The following is an 18,477-nucleotide window of genomic DNA, read 5'->3' as shown; positions in this document are numbered from 1 at the left end:
TCAGAAGTTTGCCAACAGCATCCAAGAACTGGAGTGGTGTCTTGACACCCTGGGATACCTGATCCTTCAGTCTGGAAAGTCGATTGTCAATCTCCTTGTACACACGCTTTCTTGCTGGTGGAGCTGCACCTAGGTCTAACTGAGATAGCTTGGTCTTCTCAGATTTCTCAATCTTCTTGATGATCTCGATGAACCTGTAGAGATTAGGATGACGATGATTCAGTGATGCATTGAGGCGACTGTGGAAACCCTCCAGGTTGTTGTTAGTCCTTGGGCCGAATGTCTGGTGATGGTTCCACAGCGAAAGAGGGAATCGACATCAGGGGAAAGTTAACTGTTGGAAGGTTGAAATCATCCCTCTTGTGCCACAGTCCTATGTCTGTATGCATAGATCTACATAAGAAATGTACGAGTAGTTTGCATTGGTCTATTTCCACGTGCTGGAAACTGTGCAGTCGAAATAACAAAAACGAACATTGCTACGTTATAATGTTGGGCAAAGAAATGTGTTTTGTATTAAAACCCATCCTAATTGAAATACATGTACCTTAAAGATTCGTATCGCTTCTTGACATGTCTAGGGAATCTCGCTGTCCAGGACATTTAATTTTTTGTGGATATATTTGTTTGTTATATACTTCAGTATGAAAGACTGAGTTTTCTGAAGTTGAGAAAAGTGATATTTTCACTGCAGTGAACATAACGCTTTCACGGAATTAGTGTCATGCAAGAGTTACTTCCCCTGAAATTATCTCCCTTTATCATAAGTTTCTGGGCTGTAAACAAACTGTTGACGTCCTTTTAACGTTGGTTCCGCATTGACAAGGCAAAATAATGACAGATGGTCATTTAGGAAGTTGATATCGCTTCTTTCCGTTTGTTATTCACTCACTGATCTCTGGCTTCTACTCGGCTGTCTCACACTGGCCGCCAGGGCTCACTCGCTGCCGTGAGTCGATTTGTTCGCCAACGCAACTGAGCGTGACAAGAGACTGGGCTACCGTCTGCAAGGACAGCTAAATATACCTGGAGGCAATATTCGGATTGCGTGGTTAAAACTATTACTACTCCCTTGTTGTCATCCATGTTCTCTGGTGTAATCCTACACTTGTGTATTTGTCGTCATTCACTTGATGCTCAGTTAATGAATTTATTACAGGTATAATTAGTGGTAGCACCACTCAGATTACCTGATAAAGGTTCCCATTTGGCATTTCTTGTGTCTGGGGTAATTATCCAATCTAAATCCAGGTTTGAAGTGAGGTGAAATGTGTGTTATGTAATATGCATGTGGCAGTCCAGCAAGAGATGAATGATCAGTTGATTTACTTTTTGTAAATCAACAGATCATTCCTAGCCATCAAAGGATCAACAGAAAAAAAACGTTCATTGATTAATCACTGTTATCTTGCACAGTGGATAAGTCAAAAGTAAGTGTTTACATGTGTAGGTTTACTGAAGCAGACTGAATAAACTCATATCATGGCGTGAAGTGCCGATGTAAAAAACAACATTCTTTGTTCAAATGGTTAACCGATAACACGTTGAATGATTGCTCACTGTTATCTAACTCAAATGGATTTTTTAAGAACCGTGGACATTATGAAAATAACTGTCACGTGGGCTTTCTCAGCTGACCTTTGAGATTTGACACCTATGTGAAACAACTGAAACAAACTAAGTGATCTGTTGAGAAACGAACACGGGTTATAATACCCCCGAAACGCTATACATATTTTAAAATATTTGATTGTTGCAGAGACACGCGACATCCAATAAGCTTCTTTGTACAGCTGCAGATGTATGGGATGTTGTTCTTTTATGTGGATATTCACGGATACATTCTTCGAACAATGAATCTGCCTAAAATTATACATATAACTTTAGCAGGATGTAATTATGATATTTGCATTTTGTTTTCGTTCATTTGATGTAGCTTTGAACAGAATCATTCATGTTCCCCTACGTCTTGGTTGAGAAGTTCTTCGATGCGCGATTGACATTGTTTTCACAAGTCTTTTCCTTTGTAAGCATGTATATGTTACAGTCAATGTGTAATATGTGATTCACTTGTCACTTTCAGTCACTTGGTGATTATATTAAACATAAAAATGTTTGGAATTCGTTATCATAATAATACAGAGGGACATTTGTTCATTCAATTTGTAAAATAACTGAATATTTAGGCGTTTAAAAAAAATCCTAGGTGAAACTTTTACATATTTTGACTGTACAAATATACACGCGATACAATAAGCAATGCTCAGGTGAAATTTTTACTTTGTGTTGCAAGTCAAAATAGTGTAAACGAAAATCGCACAATTACCAAGCAAGTGACTTATCAAAACTTCGTCACCATTACCGAAATTATTATTTCCAAAACTGTATTTCATTTTGTTGATCAATGCGACCATACGCCCTTATACCATAATACAAGTGACAAATGCGCTTACGAATGGCGCAGCACAGGTCGCGAATCGAACTAGTATAGATTTCTGCTGCATCACCCGGGTACTCACGGGGAAAAAACAAAAACAAAGGTAACAACCAGTCCCAGGGAATTGCTTCAGACCAGTTCCCCTTTAACTCGTCAATCGAGACTGTTCGTTTCGCAAAGAACCGTTTTTGTTATTTGACCTATGTGTATTCTTTTGCTTCCAACAGCAGTCTCGTAGTTTTAAAGAATAGTTTTTGTTTAAGTTGATTTTGTATATGATCATATCTATGTATAAGAGAATTTTCGTGACCCTAAATATTTTTTATACTTTTGGGTATATTTTTTTATAATTTTGCAATCACGAAACTATTTTCTAAGTCGCAAATACAAGGGGTGGTGATCCGTCCCTGTGTGTTAGGTAGGGATAATTTACGTTTCAAGGTTTTACATTTGTAAGGAAATTATATATTTTCCGGAAGACAACTACACAAAACATATTATAATAAATAGGATATTTCATCTGTCGAGTGAAATATCACGTTTCTCTCATCGAGTGACGAGTAGCGCCTCTCAACAGAGGAAATATCCTCTATATCTTAGCTGCAGGATAATCTGTTTAAGGGTTCGAACAACCAGATTAGGATGGCACCATACCATACCCATGAACAATTGTTAAACCAGAAAGGTAGATAATTGTACGAGAGGCCACTGTAGCTATCCTCTAAACACATGAGTTGTGAACTGCCTCCGTGGTGTAGTAGAAAAAGCGTCCAACCGAAAAGAGGAAGGTCAGTTTTCCAAACCCGTGGCCAGTTATACTGAAAGACGTTACAAGATGGTATATGACGTTACCTTGCATGGCGTTCGGCATTAAGGGGCTAAACCATGGACTGGTTGGCTCGAAGTAAACTGTTGAATATCGATTTGTGTATCCATGTTAAACAGCGTTTTGGTATCTCAGTGGGCGTGCACTATAAAACCATCTTCCAAGCATGGGTTACTGAAGACCTATTCTACCCCGGAACCATAAGGTGATATGAGAGATGGAAGCTAATTGGTCGATAGGAGAGGTCGCTACGCTACGGTCGAGCCCAGGAATTGCAGCCTAGTTCGGCAGGGTGGAAACTTGACTTTTAAAGTCAGTTGACGCTCTTGCCTCGGAAAGATGTATAAAACTGGCATAAATCCGGACTAGTACAGGTAATCACACACAGTAGTGCATGCGCATATGTGTAGCTATGCAAGTGAAATAATCTTGTACGCGACATTAAACCCTATTCCATTTCACCACAATATTTTCGATATTTTGATATGCTTAATAGATACATGTACAAGAAAGATGCCCTTTTACGTATTTCCCTCCGCGGGGGCGTTATTTTGATTGTTGTTGCAATATTGTTGTTGTCAGCAATATTCCAGCTATATGACGGCTGTCTGTAAATAATCGAGACAATTCAGTGATTGACATCATGCATCGATCTACACAATTGGGATACGATGACATGCATCAACCAAGTCAGCGAGCCTGACCAGCCGATCCCGTTAGTGGCCTCTTACGACAAGCATATAGTCGCCTTTTACCGTTATTTTGAAGGTCCAATAACATCTATAACGTGAAGCAACAAGGTTACAATACAGTGACGTTATATATAGTTAAAAGAAAGTCGCAAGCAATATGGAAGTAATCACTTTAATACAGAACGCCGTACATGAAAATTACGTTCAGTGATATCATGGCTGTGCCGTATGGTATCGGCGACAGATAAGTAATAGATATACGATTCACAATGGATGGAAATGCCACACATGACCATACCAGCAGGTATCCTTAAGACAGTGTTCAAAGATGGTACATACATCTTATTCAGTGTACAAATTGACAGATAATCGCACATGGACGGAACATGAACAGGATGTCTTCATAGAACTCTTGATTTATTCCAACTTATGGTTTGTAATAATATGTGATAAACAGTGATATACATTATGTACTAAAAAGGATAAAATCCAAATGCATATGCTATGCATAGTCATTGCATATACTTCATCTGTCACGACAATTGCCTGTTGTGTCACAGACTAATACCTGATATCACAAGTGTCTGTCGTGTCCCTTTCCAAATCTTAGCTATAATTACCATAAGGGGAGTCTTATATCATTATTGCCTGTTGTGTCACATACTGCCTCCCGTGGTCTAGTAGTAGAGCGTCCGCCTCTAGAGGTAGAGCGTCCGGGGTTCGATCCTCGGCCGCGTCATACCAAAAGACGTTAAAATATGGTACTTGTTAATCTGTCTGGCGCTCGGCATTAATGGGGCTAAAATAAGGACTGGTCGGCTCGGAGTCAGTATACTGTGTCTGAGTGGGGTATTCATGTTAAACTGCGGTGTGGTATCTGAGTGGGCTAGCACTATATATCGGCATCAGTCCGGACCAGTGCAAGCAGCCACACACACACGTACATGCACGTCGCTATATAAGTGCAATAACCTTGGACGCGACGGTAAACCTCATTTCACCTCACCTCACATACCAAATCCTAGCTACAATTGCCATAAGGAGAGTTTGACATTACGATCGTTTGTAGCGTCACAGTCCAAATCCTAGCTATAATTACCAACAGCAGAATTTGATATCAACATTGTCTTCAGCGACACATTGTAAATCATAATCATTATCATGAGTTGAGTTTGTGAGATCACAATGATAACACCCTCTGAGGTAATCGCGCGTGTTGCAGGGATGAGGGTGGAGCAGAATGATGTTCTCCAAATCCTTACTGAAGCAGGTTTTCGCATGAGCGAACCCGACGTCTAGCCTGCTTGAAAAAGCGACTGAGAAGTGAAAGTATTTTCTTCTTTTTGTCCATTGGAAGCTTCTTGGTGAGGTCCTCCTCCTGTATGTGAGTAGCTACAGGTGAGGTTGAAGGGCTGAGTTTGATTCTAATCTGTGCTAGCATCCCTACAACCAGGTTGTCCACGTTGTAGTTGAGAGCTGCCGACGTCTCCACACACTTGCAGTCGTATCTGCTTGCAAATGTCCGGATATCTGTTAATAATAATAATAATAATAATAATAATAATAATAATGGTGCATTCACCGAGGGAGTACACAACCTATGCCGCCTGCTAGCCCCTTGGCAATTACATAACCGTCTCATTCTAGCAGGGGGTGCATGGTGACGGACGTTTGATACCGGCACTACCCTAGACTTGTTGTATATGATTTTTATTCATCTCATCACTTGTGGTTAAGACCCGGGTTCGATTCCCGACATGGGTACAATGTGTGAAACCTATTTCTGGTGTCACCCGCCGTGATATTGCTCGAATATTGCTAAAAGCGGCGTAAAACCATACTCACTCACTCACTCACTCACTCAATCACTCGGGTGCACGGGTGGCCCAGTCGTCTAAGGCGCCGCGATTCGCTGTGCAGAGTTGCGTCCCTTGGGCACGCCAGAAACCTATGATTGTGGGTGCGAATCCCGGTTCGCCCCGATTATGTTTCTAGGTTTGTCAGCACCATACCCGTGCTCGTGGGTTTCACCGAAGTGGTAAACGTCTAAGACCTGCATCACTTCGGGCTTTCCTCCCACATTAAGCTGACACGCCGCGATATAACTGGAATACTGTTAAAAGCAGCGTTAAACCGAACTCACACACTCACTCACTCAATCACTCATCTCATCACTATCGCTTTCCCTTCATCTCGGACTTGCAACTATAACTTCTTTATTCTGGGGGAACAGTTTAGACTTAAAGAAACCCCAAACCCGATTAAACCTGAATTAAAGAATGCAATTAGTCTCCAATTTTCCAAAAAGCAAATTGCCATTTTTTTGAATAAAATATAAATCGGAATTCGAAAGTATTATAAACACCTGGCAAGAAGCTAAACATCACTCGATGTCATATGCAGATATGTCCAAAAGCTTTACATTGTACGAAAATTTTGAAGAAATAGAGCTTAACTCCTGCCCAAGTGTATATGTTACAGTCAATGTGTAAATGACTGAAATTTTTACTTAGATAATTTACAAAACGCTTAAATATTTCTGTCATTCTACAAACTGACCGAAAAATCTGTCCATTTATTTTATTATGATAACATTTTTTTGTTTAATTTTATCACCAAATGACTAAAAGTGGTTGCCTAAGTGAATCACATTTTACACATTGACCGACTTTACACATTGATTGTAGCATGCATAGACTCACAACGCGTTGCAGGCGTTGAAAAAAAACCGTTATTAGTCTCGAAGGGCAATCTCAGCTTCATCACACCCTACCTTCACCCTACACCAACATGAACAGTAGAAAAAACAAATAGCCATCGACGCTTACCAATTGGATAAATTATACTAACTGACGAAATGAGTTATAAAAACCCCTTTACCTGCAGTTTTGACGTTTCTCTGCCTGGCTAGATCCGCCTTGTTAGCTACCAATATAACTGGTCGGTCACATCCCCGTTCTACTCGAAGTTGCCGCACAGCGCTGGTGGCGACTTTAAACGACGACGTGCTCGTGACGTCGAAAACGATGACATATGCATCAACCCTCAAAGCCTCGCATTCACCAAGCTGTGGATTAATAACAGATAATCATACATATATATTCATGTAATATTTGTTTCATAATCTACAGAAAAAGGTTTTTAAAAACTTTATACTAAACACGGAAAGTGTTATTTCCTGTTTTGGCGCTAAGAGCCTATGGTCACATTTTCGTAGAACAGTATCATTTGAAATCAATTCAGGTCTATTGTGCAGAGTTGGGTCCAGGGGGCACACCAAAAACCTGTGATTGTGGGTTCGAATCCCGGTTCGCCCCGATTATGTGTCTAGTTTTGTCATCACCATACCCGTGCTCGTGGGTTTCACAGAAGTGATGAATGTCTGAGACCTGCATCACTTTGGGCTTTCCTCCCACATTAAGGTGAGACGTCATGATACAAATGAAATAGTGTTCAAATCATCGTTAAACCGAATTAACTCACTCATTCAATTCAGGCGTTATAATTATTACCCTGTTTGCCTTGACGTAAGATATTGTTCAATTAACAGTTCAATCAAACCTGAGTTGGCCAAAAATGATTTCTGTTAACATTTGCTGAAACTGCCATTTTACTCGAGCCAAGTTCCCTTAAAGTTTAAATGTTACATGTCTTTAATCTAGTACATGTAAACAAGGCAGTGACCGACGATTTGTCTGAAATATATTTCATGATATGTTAATAAGTTTGTGTTCATACTCTGCGAAAATATATTTCCAGGAACGTTGGCGCAACGCAGAGTGACACACAGCCAGCGGCATCCATGTCGCTGCTTCACGTATTACTCGGCTCGGTCAATAAGCTCAGAGTACTGCCTAAGAGGATACTGTCTATAAATTGCAAGTAATGGTAATTGGGTAAGAATACAGAAATATATCACAGTGAATGATTCCCGAAATAGAAACAGTATAATCTTCTTGTCGTATCCTTCCCAGGGATTGAGGGAGGTGGCCTAGCCTAGTGGTTACAGCGTTGACTCCTCTCTCCGATGTCCTGGGTTCGATTCCCAACACGGGTGTGACGACCCTGTCGTTATGTAGTTGCAATATTGCTAAAATCGCCATTAAAACTCATTAACTCTGGGAGATTGCGTATCAGAATAAACCATTGGTTCCAGTGCCTTGTAGCGACTACATGCTACCATTGTCACAAAATGTAGACGTAATATCTTTGTGTTCTCAAAAGAAGACCCCCTCCGTGGTCTAGTGGTAGAGCGTCCGCCCGGGGAGCGGAAGTTCCGGGGTTCGATCCCCGGGCGAGTCATACCAAACGAAGTTAAAGATGGTACTTGTTGTTGATTTGGCGATCGGCATTAAGAGGCTAAAACAAGGATTGGTCATCTCGGAGTCAGTATACTGTTTCTGAGTGGGGTATTCATGTTAAACTGCGGCATGGTATCTCAGTGTGCTAGCACTATAAGTCGGAGTCAGTATAATGTGCCTGAGTGTCGTATTCATGTTAAACTGCGGCATGGTATCTCAGTGTGCTGGCACTATAAACGTCATCAGTATAGTAGAAGCAGCCACACACAAACGTGCATGCACCACGCTATAAAAGGACAATAACCTTGGACGTTAAACCCCATTTTACCTCACCTCACCTCACCTCACCTCACCTCACCTCACCTCACCTCACCTCACACTCCGACGGCGTGGATTCTGACCGTGTCGGGTAGTAGCATGGCAGCACAAGACTTGATAACATACATATTTTAAAATATTTCCTAAGTGAGTAGTTGATTTATATTTAAATTAACTCAAACCAAACCACACACTGAATACGTAGTACTCACCATAAGGTCATCAACAAGCTCAATCATTGACTCTTCTCCATCAAGAACCACACACATCGTGTTGTCATCTTCAATATCACTGTCATCTGAAACAAAATAAGTTTAACTGTGAACAAATTATGACGTAAAAGTAGTGTTAGTATGAGTTAACATTCGGCTTGTCAAACATATTGATGAATCGCGTGGAAACAATTGACGTGATCATGTAATAATCACCGTTTTCTTTCTACACTCACTGGCGTTGTTGTAGATGTTGAATTGATTCACAGGGTTCATCAACCGATTACAATAAACTCAAACATAATGAGTGTTATACAATTTGGCACGATGATATCATCGTGTTCATCACAGTGGAGACACAAGTGGACTTTAGGCGATAAATCACTCGGTGTAAGGTGCTTTTGGTCTTAGGTTCGAACCCCATATCCAAACCTGACCAACATTGTACCCATGGTTTGTCATGCCACGTGTTCGCTGGTTTCATAAAAATACAATACGTCTACCACTGGTGCCACCGTTGGCACATTGACCTTTGAAGACCCACCATGTAATTGACAAGATGGTCATCGAGGAGATAATTCCAGTTCACTGACACGCAAACCTATTATCATCTACGTACAGCTAAACACCAGCTAGAAATATCAATAATAATAATCATCATCATCATCATCATTATCATAAGTTATTAATTTCACATTTCCATAAAAAAGTAAAAAACAGTGACATTATAGAAGTGTTCTTACGTGATGTAGTTTCGTATGAACTTGTGAATTCTGATGTAAGGCACTGTCTTATTAGCGACGTCTTCCCCGAACCGCTGGCCCCGAGGAGAGCTATTCTGTAGTATGACGGAGCAATGGAGGATCCGATGCTGAGTGTCGTGCACATGCTCATCGTTGACAATTGGGAAATATCCGACACATCTGACGAAGTGCTTGTAAGCCTTTGTTTCTCGTTGTCAAGGATACTACCAGCTGACATTAAACTGTTCGTGCTCCGTTTCTTAAAAGAATCGCCCCGATTTACAATACCTTTCGATGTCGTCTTGAAAGATCGCACCCGACATAATCGGCTCTCGTCATCGGAAGCAGATATGTCGGGAAATGAACATGGTACGGTGTATGCCTTGGAGACATGTCGAAGGCTTCGGTTCCTACAATGTCGAACCAGGGAGCGAGACTTGTGCTTGAACGATTGACATCTGGTATGGAGCTCTGACGAAAATTCAAAATCGTTGTCGTTGAAATACATTTTTTTATATAAATTCTTCAAATAAGAAAATAAATTATAAAACTACAGTAGGCTCTCATTCACTATAGTACTGTACACTGAAGTCCGGAGGAGTGTTGTGATTTCTTCACAAATGCTGATAGTCAGTGTCCGTTTCAGCAGATGAGCTAGCGCATTGGGAAGATGCGGCAATGCCAGTGGACACCGATGGTTTTATTGAGAACTTTGCACGAGGGCGAGCCCCACGTGACCAAACCAGAACCCAATCACCTAAAACCACATCTTCGCTTTGCCAATCTATCATCAGATGTCACGCAATCGTTTCCTCGGAATCAATTTGACTCCCGATTTGAAGGTCAACAGCAGCTATGACGGCGTTCGTTGTTGTCGCTTTTGTAATTATAAGCCCCTCCCAAGTAGACATTATACTGTTCCTGGTTCCACAGTTCACGTTTTCTTACACTGAAATAAAACACGTGCTTTGCGAGGCACCTGTGTAAAAACTTATACTGACGACATAGTTCCACATTCACTTGCGTCTTTCTGGATTGTTAGATCAATCATGTGTTAGTAAAAAAAGACGTAAGAAAAATAACATTTCGGCTCCCACTAGAACCTGAAATTATACGCATTTATTAAATCTGGACTGGTAGACAAAAATAACGTTGACAGTTGACAGTTGCCAATGGTGGCAGTGGGCGGCCCGTTGTAAGTACGTTTGTCATAAGTGGTGCTTGTCCGGATTTGAATCAATATATTTACTATTACATTGATATTTATTTAGTATATTAGTATTAGATCGTGAACCTCGTTTTGTTCCTTGCATTGCGTGATTGGAGAAAAATGTATTCCCATTTTCAAAATATATGCTTTAATGTATTTGAAAATATAAAACTTACACATTGTCCAAAAACAGTGTCGCCTGAAATAAAAATAAGTTTATTTTAACATGTTGGGAATGTAAGTTGGCATTGTCATCTAAAGGGTCATCGCCTAAACACTCGTCGCCAAATGCTAAGCACAGAGGTACCAATTTACATATTGTCAGAACCTGGTCGTCTAAGGCGCTCTGCAGAGTTGCGTCCCTTGGGTACGCCAGGAACCTATTATCGTGGGTTCGAATCGCTGTGACATTGCCGTGACGTTGTTTATACAATAAATAACCACTCACAGTGAAACGTAAATACAAGAAAGTCATTTGAATAATAGAGAACATTGGCATGACTTTGAGCGTTTACTTTAGAATATTTTAAGCATACAGGAGACAAATCTGTTGATATTTCTTAACACTGAGACCTTAGGAGTATAAAATTGTTGTTGTAGTATCATGCTTGACATATACCCCTTTTAAAGAAAGCGCTGAAGATCAGTTTCCAGATATGTACACTTAAACAAGTAGTGAAACTCGTCACCGACAGTAGTAGCACAAAATGGACAGATCCTATCAACATAGGATAAATCTATCCATCGTTCCCTCTCAACAGGTAGAGAGTGATTGCTAGTTCTAAACCTTAGTCAATGGCAACATGTTTGTATTATCTTTATAACTATACGGTTCAATGCCAATTTCTGGTTTGATACCAGAGTACAATTTTTCTTCTTGATGACATGGTTTGATCGTAGTGCTATCTCTGTATAAACTGGTCTTTAAGCCTACTTTCTACAGTGGACAGCAGCCATTGTCTGTAACCAACACTACTTTGATTTAACCATACAAAGCTTCAACCACACCAATCCAATATATCCTTAATACAATTGATCCATTTAGCATGGTAATTGTATGTGATGTACATCGAATAAGTGGCGTTAACACCAACTAACCCACTCACTCATAATATAGGGCACTGTATACCTTGTGACGTACATAGCGTTTTCACCCCTTCATAATGTAGGCTGTTTTACTGCTTTATTGTTGTTAATAGTTGTTGGCCTTTGTTTAAATTAGTTAATCTTTCATAATTATGACCATCACGATCAACATGACGTACGTGACCATCATGACCAACATGCCCTACGTGACCATCACGACCAATATGACCTACGTTACCATCATAACCAACATGACCTACGTGACCATCACGTCCAACATGATCTACATGACCATCACGACATGACCATCACGACCAACATGACCTACGTGACCATCACGTCGAACATTATCTACATGGCCATCACGTCCAACATGACCTCCTTGACCATCATAACCAACATTACATACGTGACCATCATAACCAACATGACCTACATGTACGTTACCATCATAACCAACATGACCTACGTGACCATCACGTCCAACTGCCGCATGGTATCTCATTTGCCAGCACTATAAATCGGCACAGGCAGACACACACACACACACACACACACACACACACACACACACACACACACACACACACACACACACACACACTAATACTAACACTAACACACACTAACACTAACACACACTAACACTAACACACACTAACACTAACACACTAACACTAACACTAACACTAAAATAATGATCGATGCTATTTTGACTCTTTTGACTTGAAGCATATGTTCCCGTGTGATTTTTTCAGGTGAAAAAATGACTTGCCTTTGCTTGTGTTTGTGGCGCGTGCAACCGGCTGTGCAGGATACGCTCACCATTTCGCTAACACCTATTATCATCACGATTTTATAGAGATTGATAAACACATGCTCATGATATAGTCGGAATCAAACAATTGACTCCACTTTTGGAAATGATGTCTTATAAATAGGGAAACTTTAAGGGTTTTGGTGCTTGTATTTAGAAGTCTGCTTCGTATCTACTCACAATTGCTTTAAAAGACTCTGATGCTTTTATGTCGTTACAATGAACCATGCGATATTTCACGTCTGATAACAGGACTTCGCGTCTTTCAGAACAGTTCACAACGGACACAATTACACGAAAGGTTTCCAACGGAGACACCTGTCCTGAAACTGAAACCCTGAAGGACATTCTCACAGATTAATTAGCAACTGTAGTTCAGATGTGCCGGGTAGCGTGCATGCGTAACTCTGTCCTTCAGAGCTTCCTTGAATTGTCGCGTGATAGCCTTAAAAAAGTTTCCTGTAGAGATTATACACGTGCTTATACAAGCGCAATCTTCACAATATTTCCAATTTCCAATAGGCGTCAAGCATATGTACTTTTGACGGTAACAAGGACTAAGATACTATTTGAAAAAAATACTGGACATCCTTACATCGAAAACCTCACAATCGCGTAAAATCGATTCCTGCTGTGCATATCTTTGAAATTTGAACTTCAATTAATTTGTTCATGTGGGCAGCGGAAAATAATCCTCAATGGAAAATGTAGATAAAAGACCTTGCCGTTTTCAAAGTCGAAACTCATAATCCGGATTTCCAGTTTGGGCTGTTTCTGTGAATTGGATGTGTGTCGGTGTGTCCCAGTGACGTTTCTGTACAGCTGGTACCATGTTTTCAATCCAGTCGCTATATTTTGGGTACCGATCAACTGTCACCCTCGCTTTCTTCACTAACTGGGCCGTAGCGTCAAACCTTTCAGTTTGACTCCACAGCTTTAGGTCAAACATCTCAACAGAGCTGCCTGATTTAAAAAAAATGGATTTCTGAATGGGAGCCAAATATATAGGCCGCAGTCTGTAAGATGGGTACCCGGGAGTATATGATGAAATACCTGTTATCTCGTACCACAACAATTTGAAAGATGATTGTCATTTCAAGACTGGCCAAAGCATTCTGTTGATGTTTAACATCCAAGGTTTGCAAAATATACCAACATTGTTATGACAGTGTGAGTGAGTTTGGTTAACGTCTCTTAACAGTATTTTGGTTATATCAAAAAATTTAACAGAAGCCTTTGTTGTCTTGTTTGATTATGTACATATGTCTAACAGTTAATGAGACAATAACTCAGTTTCATTTGGTTGCTTTGTTGTTTAACGCCGCACTCAGCAATATTCCAACTATATGACGGAGGTCTGTAAATAATCGTGTCTGGACCAGACAATCAAGTGATTAATATCATGAGCATCAATCCACGCAATTGGGATCGATGACATGCATCAACCAAGTAAGTGAGCCTGACCACCCGATCCCGTTAGTCGCCTTTTACGACAAGCATAGTCGCCTTTTGCGGCAAGCAAGGGTTGTTGAAGACCTGAATAGATTCTGACCTCGGCAATGTCGGACAAGTCCATATTATGAACAGGAGGTATAAATTTGGTCTTTCCCGCATATTCTTATAATTGCAAGTCGATTTCTGCACTTTTTGTCATATTCCTCCCACTTTTGGATGCGATTGTTTGGCCATTGCGTTTATCTGCGTTGCCCAGCTACATCTATGGCGAATAACTCCCAAGACACCCCCCCTCTCAAAAATAACGTCGTCTAATTTACGACGTCATCAAGTTGTAAGCGCATGTTCGAATCTCCAGAATGTCGTGATGATAGAACAATGTTTTATCGTGAAATAAACCACGCTTCGTTTTTCATTGTTCTTTGCGATTTATCGCGTATCTATCGTATATACTGTTATATGGTCAAATAACACCCCCAAAGCCAAAGTCTCTCTCTGCAAGAGCCATCTCATCCCTGTTATCCCGGCATCAACACTTTCATTGCATCGTTTTGCTCATCTCTAGCCAATGCTATCCTGTAATAATTGGACACGGATTGAAATTTATTCAAGATACACAAGGTTAAATTTAATGTCCAGATAGTTCCAATATGTGACAATCCTAAATCAATTTCAGTGATGTCAGAAAAAATTTAGATAGTACGTGCACAGTGTCGTTTGTGTGTCTGTTGAGGTTGAACTATTTCCCTACTATAAGGGACTATATATTATAAATTGGAATAATTCCTTAAAAGTTTACTATTTCACTCGACCGCTGTTCTTCTAGTTTGATTTGCATCCAGCGTCTAATCGAGATCAGACGTATTTTTTAGAATAGAGTCGAACCTCGTTATCTCCAACCCCGTTTTCTCGAGTGTACGGATATCTCGACCGCCTCGCTACAAACATACATATAATTGTGCCCGCTTATCTCGAATTCGAGATAAAAATACAAAGCTATCACAAAACTTGGACTCTGTCATTTGTATTAGTGATTATTAATCATTGTCGTCGAAATATAGTTCAATTTGTCATCACATACACGTATGACTTGATCTGTCTGGATGTTCATGCCTCGTTATATCGAATGTCCGGATATCTCAAAGTTATAACACTGTCACGCTAGGTTCGAGATAATGGGGTTCGACTTTATATGGTATTTGTCAAAAGACACCAACACTTGGCATCCTGTTGTGAAAATTGCTCAACCGAACGCCCTACTCAAACAAACGATTATGTATCATTACTGGGCGAAGCGTTGTACAAGTCGTGGCATAAGTAGTATTACTAAGCTCTCAGACAAAGACAATCGATTTGCTCACACAATCCTGCAGCGTTTTCTCGATATTGCCATCGTGTATTCAAGCAAGATTGTTGGCCATCACATTGATTGTGTGACTAGGTCAAGGTCATACACAATGAAGATAATTACAACCGAAGACCTTGTTCTGCTGACACTTCATCGAGTCGTGACCGCCTCTGTGGTCTAGTGTACAGAGCGTCTGCCTGGAGAGCGAAAGGTCGTTGGTTGGATCCCCTGGACGCGTCATACCAAACTACGTTAAAACATGGTACTTGTTGTTATCCTGCCTGGCGCTTGGCATTAATTGATGGGCTCGGAGTACTGTATGTGAGTTGGGTATTCGTGTTAAAACTGCGGTGTGGTATGTGTGTGTGCTAGCACTATAAAACCGGCATAAGTCCGAACTAGTACAAGCAGCCAAACACGCACATGCATGTACGTCGCTATGTGATGAAACAATATTGAACGCGACCTTAAACCCCATCTCACCTCAACCTCACGAGTCGACTTTCTTTCTTTGTTAATACCACGGACATTGATCATTGATCATTGACGGGCCTTAACCTGTGAGTGGACAAATAAGCTCTCACATTAAACTGATACGTTGTTATGTGACTGAAATACTGTTTGAAGAGGCGTAAAACTTCACTCACTCATTTATACCTTTATTAAAATCTTTATCACTGTGATTCTTTGCAAATGTTTATTTGAATCAACACGACTGGTATTACGTCGTTAAGGGGAATGCAGTGCTTGTGTTATTGAAGTGATAAACCAGACACAAACAGTTCCACAATTATCCTGTCCCGTGCTCTCCTGTAAGGGTCCGAGGGGGTCAGTTTGTTGTTTGGGTACACTTCATCTATGTAGTCAGCGCAGACCAGAGACTCATAGATCACCTTGTCGTCTTGTTCTAAGATAGGAACAATCCCGTTAGGGTTCCTGTCCCAGAACCAAGATGGCTTCTGCTTCAAGTCAATATTCACTGTCTTGTGCCTGGTGGAATAAAATAACTTTTCATACAATATTCATCATAAATAAAATATCATTTTTTTAGAAAATAGAATACAGCATGTTCTAATGCGCTTGAACTAATTTCGATATTTCAGCATAGGGGCAGAACCTCTAATGTATACCCTCTCGATGTTATATAATGCTCTAGATTTAGTCTCGCTCTCTCAGCATAGGGGCAGTAGTGTATACTGACACACTGGTTTCTTTATATCCCAGAACGAGTCTCGGTCTCTCGGTTCTAATGCGCTTGAACTAATTTCGATATTTCAGCATAGGGGCAGAACCTCTAGTGTATTCCCATTCTATATATACCCGTGTATACCCTTTGGGTTCCTGTCCAAGAACAAAGATGTAATCTGTTTCAAGTGAATATTCACTGTCTCGTATTTAGTGGAAAAACAAATGACTTTATCAATATATATGCAGTAGTGTACAACATGTTCTTATGCACTACACCCAGTATCGCTCTATCAGTATAGGGGCATCATCTGCAGTATATGTTCACTCTATGTTCTTATGCTCTGGAAGTAGTCTCGCTCTCTCAACAAAGGGACAGACCCTCTAATGTATACGCATTCTTTGTTCTTATGCTCTAGAACTAGTCTCGCTCTCTCAACAAAGGGACAGACCCTCTAATGTATACGCATTCTTTGTTCTTATGCTCTAGAACTAGTCTCGCTCCTCAGCATAGGGAAAGAACCTCTAATGTATACGCATTCTTTGTTCTTATGCTCTAGAACTAGTCTCGCTCCTCAGCATAGGGAAAGAACCTCTAATGTATACGCATTCTTTGTTCTTATGCTCTAGAACTAGTCTCGCTCCTCAGCATAGGGAAAGAACCTCTAATGTATACGCATTCTTTGTTCTTATGCTCTAGAACTAGTCTCGCTCCTCAGCATAGGGAAATAACCTCTAATGTATACGCATTCTTTGTTCTTATGCTCTAGAACTAGTCTCGCTCCTCAGCATAGGGAAAGAACCTCTAATGTATACGCATTCTTTGTTCTTATGCTCTAGAACTAGTCTCGCTCCTCAGCATAGGGAAAGAACCTCTAATGTATACGCATTCTTTGTTCTTATGCTCTAGAACTAGTCTCGCTCCTCAGCATAGGGAAAGAACCTCTAATGTATACGCATTCTTTGTTCTTATGCTCTAGAACTAGTCTCGCTCCTCAGCATAGGGAAAGAACCTCTAATGTATACGCATTCTTTGTTCTTATGCTCTAGAACTAGTCTCGCTCCTCAGCATAGGGAAAGAACCTCTAATGTATACGCATTCTTTGTTCTTATGCTCTAGAACTAGTCTCGCTCCTCAGCATAGGGAAATAACCTCTAATGTATACGCATTCTTTGTTCTTATGCTCTAGAACTAGTCTCGCTCCTCAGCATAGGGAAAGAACCTCTAATGTATACGCATTCTTTGTTCTTATGCTCTAGAACTAGTCTCGCTCCTCAGCATAGGGAAAGAACCTCTAATGTATACGCATTCTTTGTTCTTATGCTCTAGAACTAGTCTCGCTCCTCAGCATAGGGAAATAACCTCTAATGTATACGCATTCTTTGTTCTTATGCTCTAGAACTAGTCTCGCTCCTCAGCATAGGGAAAGAACCTCTAATGTATACGCATTCTTTGTTCTTATGCTCTAGAACTAGTCTCGCTCCTCAGCATAGGGAAAGAACCTCTAATGTATACGCATTCTTTGTTCTTATGCTCTAGAACTAGTCTCGCTCCTCAGCATAGGGAAAGAACCTCTAATGTATACGCATTCTTTGTTCTTATGCTCTAGAACTAGTCTCGCTCCTCAGCATAGGGAAAGAACCTCTAATGTATACGCATTCTTTGTTCTTATGCTCTAGAACTAGTCTCGCTCCTCAGCATAGGGAAAGAACCTCTAATGTATACGCATTCTTTGTTCTTATGCTCTAGAACTAGTCTCGCTCCTCAGCATAGGGAAAGAACCTCTAATGTATACGCATTCTTTGTTCTTATGCTCTAGAACTAGTCTCGCTCCTCAGCATAGGGA

At 40.6% G+C, this 18,477-nt stretch overlaps 1 protein-coding gene across 1 annotated transcript; it reads right to left on the bottom strand.

The window, feature by feature from the left end:
• Positions 1 to 4,847: 4,847 nt before the first annotated feature.
• Positions 4,848 to 10,183, bottom strand: LOC124148237 (GTP-binding protein Rit2-like). Its single transcript, XM_046519226.2, has 4 exons — positions 9,530 to 10,183; positions 8,787 to 8,872; positions 6,836 to 7,022; positions 4,848 to 5,485 (listed from the first exon to the last, which is right to left on the bottom strand). The coding sequence occupies exons 1-4, from the start codon at positions 10,035 to 10,037 to the stop codon at positions 5,214 to 5,216; spliced, it is 1,053 nt and encodes a 350-aa protein (XP_046375182.1). The 5' UTR covers positions 10,038 to 10,183; the 3' UTR covers positions 4,848 to 5,213.
• Between the last annotated feature and the right edge of the window lie 8,294 nt (positions 10,184 to 18,477).

This window comes from Haliotis rufescens, unplaced genomic scaffold, assembly GCF_023055435.1.
Source record: "Haliotis rufescens isolate VD_foot unplaced genomic scaffold, xgHalRufe1.0.p SCAF_19, whole genome shotgun sequence".
In the NCBI taxonomy this organism is placed as follows: domain Eukaryota; kingdom Metazoa; phylum Mollusca; class Gastropoda; order Lepetellida; family Haliotidae; genus Haliotis; species Haliotis rufescens.
This window is presented reverse-complemented; position numbering and strand designations above follow the sequence as displayed.